Consider the following 7,237-nt stretch of genomic DNA (forward strand, 5'->3'; position numbering starts at 1 on the left):
GTTTGGATTGAAAAGAAAGTGCCCTGGCAGTTTCAAGTAAATGCTTATGTTTCCTCTCAACAACTCCATTTTGTTGAGGAGTGTAACTACAGCTCTTTTGGTGTAGAATTCCTTTGCTGAGAAATAATTCCCTCATTCCACCTTCTGTCAGATCAAGAGCATTATCTGATCTAACCTTCTTGACAGTAAGACCAAACTGATTTTCAACATACAAAATAAAATCACTCATGATTTTAACAGAATCAGTTTTATTTCTCATTAAATGAGTCCAAGTCATTCTGGTGTAATCATCTACAATAGTAAGAAATTGGTTACATTTGGAAGAATCATATACAGAGTAGGGACCCCACACATCTATGTGCAACAAATCAAAAGGTTGTACTGACTTAATACTGCTTACAGAGAAGGGAAATCTTGTCTGTTTGGCTAAGGGACAGATTTGACAGAAACACTCAGCTAAACAACCCTTGACATCAATGCCTTTAATATTCTTTATTTTGCCAAAAGAAATATGTCCTAGCCTAAGATGCCACAGTTTGGCTTCTTCAATTGCTGAAGTACTTGAAAGAGCATAGTTATTGGACTTTGATCTGTCTGATAGTAAGTCTTCATTTAAGCAATATAGGCCTTTGTCCAACTTACCAAGCAGAATGTGCTTGTTCTTGGAAAGGTCCTGTGCAAAACATTCACCATGTGTAAACAAAATTGTGCACTCAATATCACAGCATAGTTGGGAAACACTTATCAGGTTAAACTGGAAACCTGGCACAAACAACACATTCCTAAGTGTTATATTTCTTCCTAGATCAACTGTGCCTTTGTGTGTTACTTGAATTTCTGCACCATTAGGAATTGTGATTGTATGACACTTATCATCAACTGGTTCTAGATTACTGAACATACTTTTGTCTGAACACATGTGATCACTTGCTCCACTATCTAAAATCCATTTAGTTTTGAATTTAGAACATAAACAAAATGTACCTCTCAGCTGAGTAGCAGTTGCTAGTCCAAGTGAACTGGAGCCTGAGTGTTCAGCTTGATTAGCAGTTTTCTGAGTGTTGAGAAAGCTTAAAAGCTGACTGTATTGCTCTTCTGTGAAAGTTGCATGAACCACTCCTGTGTCTGACTCAACTTGATTTTCTTTCTCAGTGAATTCTTCCAACTGAGCTGCTGCTACTACTCTTTTTCCTCTGCCTTTAAAATCTTTAGGATAGCCATGTAGTTTCCAACACTTGTCAACAGTGTGGTTTTTCATCTTGCAATGCTCACAGTACAGATTATTTCTGGAATAAGTAAAATTCCTTTGCTGATTTCCACTGCTTGCATTCTGAACACCAAAATTACCAGAGTTAGAAGCATAAGTGGATTTATATGGTCTATTGTCAGTAAACTTGCTTGCAGTAAACACAGTTGATTCCATATTATGAGTCCTGTTGCTGTTGACTTCTTTCTGCTGCTCTTCTTGCAGGAGTAGTCCATATGCCTTTGAAATTGTTGGCAATGGAGACATCATAAGAATAGTGCTCTTGGAATGATCATATTTCTGATTCAACTTCATCAGAAATTGTATCAACCTCTGATCTTGTTGAGATTTCAAAAGCTTTTGAGTTAGTGTGCAGCTGCAACCAGTACAAACACATGATGGAAGTGGATCAAGGCCATCAAGCTGGTCCCAAAGAAGCTTGATCTTGGTAAAGAAACTTGAAATTTGTTCATCATCTTCTTGATTCAGATCACAAAGTTTCTGTTGTATTGTGAACAATTGTGGACCAGAAGATTGACAAAATCTTTCCTCAAGATCCAACCAGATTTCTCTAGCAGTTTTCAAGTATAGCACACTCCTTGCAATTGAAACTTCAAGAGATCCTAGCATCCAGGATATTACCAAATCGTTACACCTGTTCCAAATTCTGAAGTTTACTGATCCAACAGCTGGCTGATTCATAGTTCCATCAACAAAACTCAACTTGTTCCTAGCAGATAAAGCAATCACCATAGACCTTTTCCAGTCATTGAAGCATTTGCCATCAAATACTATGTTAACCAATTTCGAGGTATTAAGATCATTGTTGCTGAGATAATAGGCAGAGTTTGGATTAAGAGAAGAATCCTGATCATCAGGCATTTTGAAAGAAAAATTCTAGATAGAATTTCTACAGAAAATCAGGAAGAATTCCTAAACAAAAAAACGAAGAACACTGATGATCTAGTTTGAGACAATGACTTGATCAGTTGATCAAATAATCAGAATGTATTTGCGGAAGAAAAAAAACTCAGCAGGATCTAAAGATCTTGCTCTGATACCATGTCAGATTTCACCATTGTTGGGTGAAAATCTGTTAGAGGAAATTGAGAGAAAATTCTGAAAGTAGAGTGTTATTGCTTTAATGAATTAATTGAGCAAAAAGATTACAATGTATGCTATATATACACGAGTCTAGACTAACACCAATGAGGTGTACTAGCTAATCAAGAGCTTCTATTTGTACACTTCAGCATTAATATACAAAGCTGACTAATGTTACAAGGATGATCAGCATTGATCATCATCTAACAACCCTAACAACCTTCTAACAACCTTCCTTGTTTGTAGGGGAAGTAGTTAGAGTTGATTCTAGAAGCTTCATAATGTATGTGCATGGTTCATAGGCTTCACATGCAGCTCGTAAATACCAACACTACCAAATGCAGCCCTAATCACCACTAAACTAACATGCAATTGGTAAGTGAAAAATGTAACCAAGTACTTAGAAAACGAGAGAGCAATGTAGACGGATATGTCTCCCCTTCCGTACTTTTTGGTGTAATTCTCGTAAATGTTGTAACGAAAAATTGGTCCTATAATATTGAGGGCTAACCAAAATTTATTTCTTTTTAAAAAATCAATAGAACAAAATGAACAAAAATAAACTCAATTATGTGCAAGTGTGCAGAATGCCATTCCCTGCCCATTCAACCACAATACCTTTCACTCAGAGATCACATGCAAAGTTGCACTTCTCTGTCTTTAATCAAATTCATTCTGTTCTTTTGTTTTTTAATTATTACATCATTATCATTACTAGAGAAATTCCAAAAACTAAAACAAAAATAAAATTAAACGGTGCATTTCCAAATAAATAAATTAGTAAAAAGAAAATAGAAAATGAGATTGAAAAATAATTATAAGAGCAATCATTCAAAGGTTGGAAAGTGCTGGAGGCCATGTGAAGAAGTGCAGCTTCTAGGGATGCAAAGAGGAATGGACTACTGTCCCATTATTTGTGGGACACCAGTTTAAATTACCTTATTCTGTTATTCAACTATTTAACCCTTTACGCACAAAACTAGGTTATTGTTCTTGATACTTACTACTGTCAGAAAAAAAAAAATGAGGGGGTTAAAAAGTGTGATTGTATTAGAGCTAGAAGTCACTAATACGACAGGATCATTATTGATACAAACATGAGTACAAAATTACTGAGAAAAAACATGAAATTGACACGATACGACATAAAATTAATCCGAATACGGTCTGTTTTGATAAATCTGTTATGTAATGCAATTATACAACTTTTTACATAGTTTTGATAAAATTTGAGGATACCACAAATTTAACATTGGAAGACACAAAGTTAACCCGAACACGGTCTGTTTAGATTAATCTGTCATATTATGTAATTATCCAGCTTTTTATATAGCTTTGATCAAATTTTGAGAGGAACATGAAATTGACACGGGAACAATCACGAACACGACCAGATACGACTAGCTTTCCAGGTCTTGATTGTGTTGGGCAAAGTAAGCATGTTAGCAAACTTTATGCCTATTTATGTATAATTCCTCCGTTTATTGACGCAATTTGATTTTGACATCATTTATATAAACTCCCCCGCATTTCTTTTGTAATTTATACTTAAGAAAATATATAGTCACGTGAAATCTTCTATTTTATTAGATTCGTCTCATTGATTATTTTTCAAATGTCAACTTTTTATAATTTTTTTCTATTCATAATTGAAAATATTAATGTTTGAAATCACATATTTAGCAAACGTGCCAAAAAAAAAAGTGTGTCAATTAAGAAAGACGGATTAAAGATTAAGTATATGTGATAAGTAAAAGCGTGAAAAAAGTCCATTGTAATAGTAAAATTAAGTGCCAAGTAAAGGAACAAAGGTAGTACGAATAGTCGAGTACTAGTTATTAATCAATTATTAGTGTAATTGATTTAGAGATTAAAGTTAATGAAATCTTTGTGACATGTCAATTGTAATTGCACCCATGTTTAAGAATCCAATCTTGTGAAGAATTATTAGTTGCCCCACATGGGGTTATGCTAACCCACCTTCCTTCTTTCATCATTCATTAGATGATTAGACATGCTGATTTATCAACTTTTAGATTCCATTTTTATTTTTTATTTTTTATGTTTTCTCCATGCATTTAAACCACATTACATGTAATTTTCTCATAATGCAATACCACAAAATATTTCAATTAATCAAAACAATATTTTATTGGAAAATAAGTTTTCCAAAATGATGACAATTAAGGGTGTGTATGGTTCTATTTACCCAAAATCTCCTACACTTATATGAAATGAACTTATTGGACCTTAATAATAACACACTTGAACTTATTAGACCTAAAACAATGCAAACGAAAATACATACTTTGTATTAGATTTGAAGTTTATATTTTTTTTGAACTTATTTTATGTAACCATTAACTGAATTTATCTAAACTTATCGAGTTATAAATTATAGTTGAGTAGCCCTTATATTTTCTAAAAACTAAATTATCTGAACGTATTTTCTAGAAATAATTGGAAATAAAGCGAACAACATAGGACCTTAGATTAGGATTGTTTTTTTTTTTTTTGGGTATAGGTCCTCAAGGATCTCAAATTCTCAATGATCAATGATATGACAGGGATTCGATCCAATCCAATGTCTTCCATACACCCCACTAAAACCTTAAACAACTGAATTAGGCGTGCTCTTTTCGCCATATATAAATAAGTTTTGGGTTTAATAAGTTCAGCTAAGTTACAATTAGACCGTATTAGATCGATAATTAAGTTCCCATCAGGTCCAATAAAGTCAATAAAATTTAATCAATTCAGTTCAAATAAGTTCATATTTCATCCGATAAAAAGAACATATCGTTAGTTGACATTTATCGACTTTGATGAAACTGATGAGGTTGTATGGCAGTGCATGTGTGGCATTGGCAACAAATAGCATTGTAGCAAACTAGCAATGAGGAAGGGAAAACCCAAAGCTCTGATATTTTTACAAAAACATAACCGCACAAAAATTGGAAAAATGGTATTTAAAAAAAAAGAAGAAATGGTACTCTTTTTTTAACAAAATTGTACTATTTTAAATTTTATTTTATAGATATGGTACTTTTTTAAAACGAAATGGTACTATCGGCCTATCGCTGCTCCTATTATGTGTGAAGATATCTCACAGTCTGTCGCCTCGCCAGCCTCTTGTAACAATAGCTTTTCTCAACGACAAATTTGTTTGAAGGCAACTTTGCACACTTCTTTTTACGCTTGGGCCAGAAAGCCCACCAGGCCTAGAAACTTTAAAGAAATATCTGGATCTCGAAAGAATCATTGGCTGCAACAAGATTTGGGCTGAAGCCCAGTCTTACTTCATCCATATCCTCAACATGTCAGAATCATTGGCTGCAACAAGATTTGGGCTGAAGCCCAGTCTTACTTGATCCCATATCCTCAACATGTAGTGTCTCATTAAAGGATCAAATAATTTAGGGTGCTTTAGGTTCACCGTATTTACTTATATAAGGAATAATAAGTTTAATAAGGCGAGGTAAGTGTAAAATCAAGTGAATAAAATGCAACTTTAGTTTACAGGTATAATTTTAGCTAATACTCACTAATCCTAGTCCCATTATCTACCATATATAACATGTGTTGTAGGTGCAACTAGTATAATACCCGTGCGATGTACAATTTATGATATGATATTAAATTTGCATATCTAAACTTTTACTAAACTATAGCTATAGACAATTATCGCCAAAATAGAGCTTATAGATAATCTTCTTATTAAAACTAATGATAGATAGATCTCTTACTGCCCCAATTTGTGTCTTATTTATTTATCAAATTTAAAAAATAAAATAAGGGTACATAGATAAATTCATATTCTTCCCTTTCATAACCCATGACAAACATAAATTTTCTTTACTTCGATAGTCATACCCACTTAATACTTCCCTACCATTTACATCATTAACCGGTCATTTAACACCTACCCCCATCGAAGCGGGGTGGAGCTGATCCTTCAACACTTGTACCTGCCTAAAATTCCCATCCTCATGCCCGTCACAACGGTAGGTATGATACTCATCCACGTCCATAATCCCCGCCTTGCGGGCGGAAAATAATATTAACCCCGCTTCATCACTCATCCATGTATCCACACCCGCCTCAAACCAACCATATACGACTTGACCCGACATTATTTTTTGATAAGTGAGTTTTTAATTTTAAAAGTCTAAGAGTATTTTGACAATTTTGGTTGTCTGATTACGGGTGCGTTCTGTTCAACTTATTTGACCTGAACTTATCTGAACTTATCTGATCTTATCTGAACTTATCTGAACTTATCTGATCTGAACTTATCTGAACTTATTGGAACTTATTGGAACTTATTGGAACTTATTGGAACTTATCTGAACTTATTGAAACTTATTGGAACTTCTTGAAACTTATAATAAATAATAAATAATAAATAATAAATAATAAATAATAAATAATAAATAATAAATAATAAATAATAAATAATAAATAATAAATAATAAATAATAAATAATAAATAATAAATAATAAATAATAAATAATAAATAATAAATAATAAATAATAAATAATAAATAATAAAAAATAAATAATAAATAATAAATAATAAATAATAAATAATAAATAATAAATAATAAATAATAAATAATAAATAATAAATAATAAATAATAAATAATAAAAATAAATAATAAATACTCCCTCCGCCTCTTTTTGTTTTTTACGTATTCCATTTTGGGTGTTTCATTTTGTTCTTTACATTTCCTTTTATATTGTCACATAATGCATTAATATTCTATCATAATTTGTGAACAAATATTATTTTAACCAATTAAATCCATTGGACATTAAATATTTCTCATTTTCCCAATGTCAGATTTTTGATAAAGTGAAAACATTATAAATAAACGTAATTTTT

The 7,237-nt window shown here is 32.3% G+C and overlaps 1 protein-coding gene across 1 annotated transcript; it reads right to left on the reverse strand.

Annotated features, from left to right (window-relative positions):
* Nucleotides 1–251: 251 nt before the first annotated feature.
* On the reverse strand, nt 252–2,128 carry LOC110800674 (uncharacterized). Its single transcript, XM_056841388.1, has 2 exons — nt 985–2,128; nt 252–673 (listed from the first exon to the last, which is right to left on the reverse strand). Exons 1-2 carry the CDS (start codon nt 2,126–2,128, stop codon nt 639–641), a joined length of 1,179 nt encoding a protein of 392 aa, XP_056697366.1. The 3' UTR covers nt 252–638.
* Nucleotides 2,129–7,237: the final 5,109 nt, after the last annotated feature.

The sequence above is a fragment of the Spinacia oleracea genome, chromosome 4 (genome assembly GCF_020520425.1).
Source record: "Spinacia oleracea cultivar Varoflay chromosome 4, BTI_SOV_V1, whole genome shotgun sequence".
Lineage (NCBI taxonomy): Eukaryota > Viridiplantae > Streptophyta > Magnoliopsida > Caryophyllales > Amaranthaceae > Spinacia > Spinacia oleracea.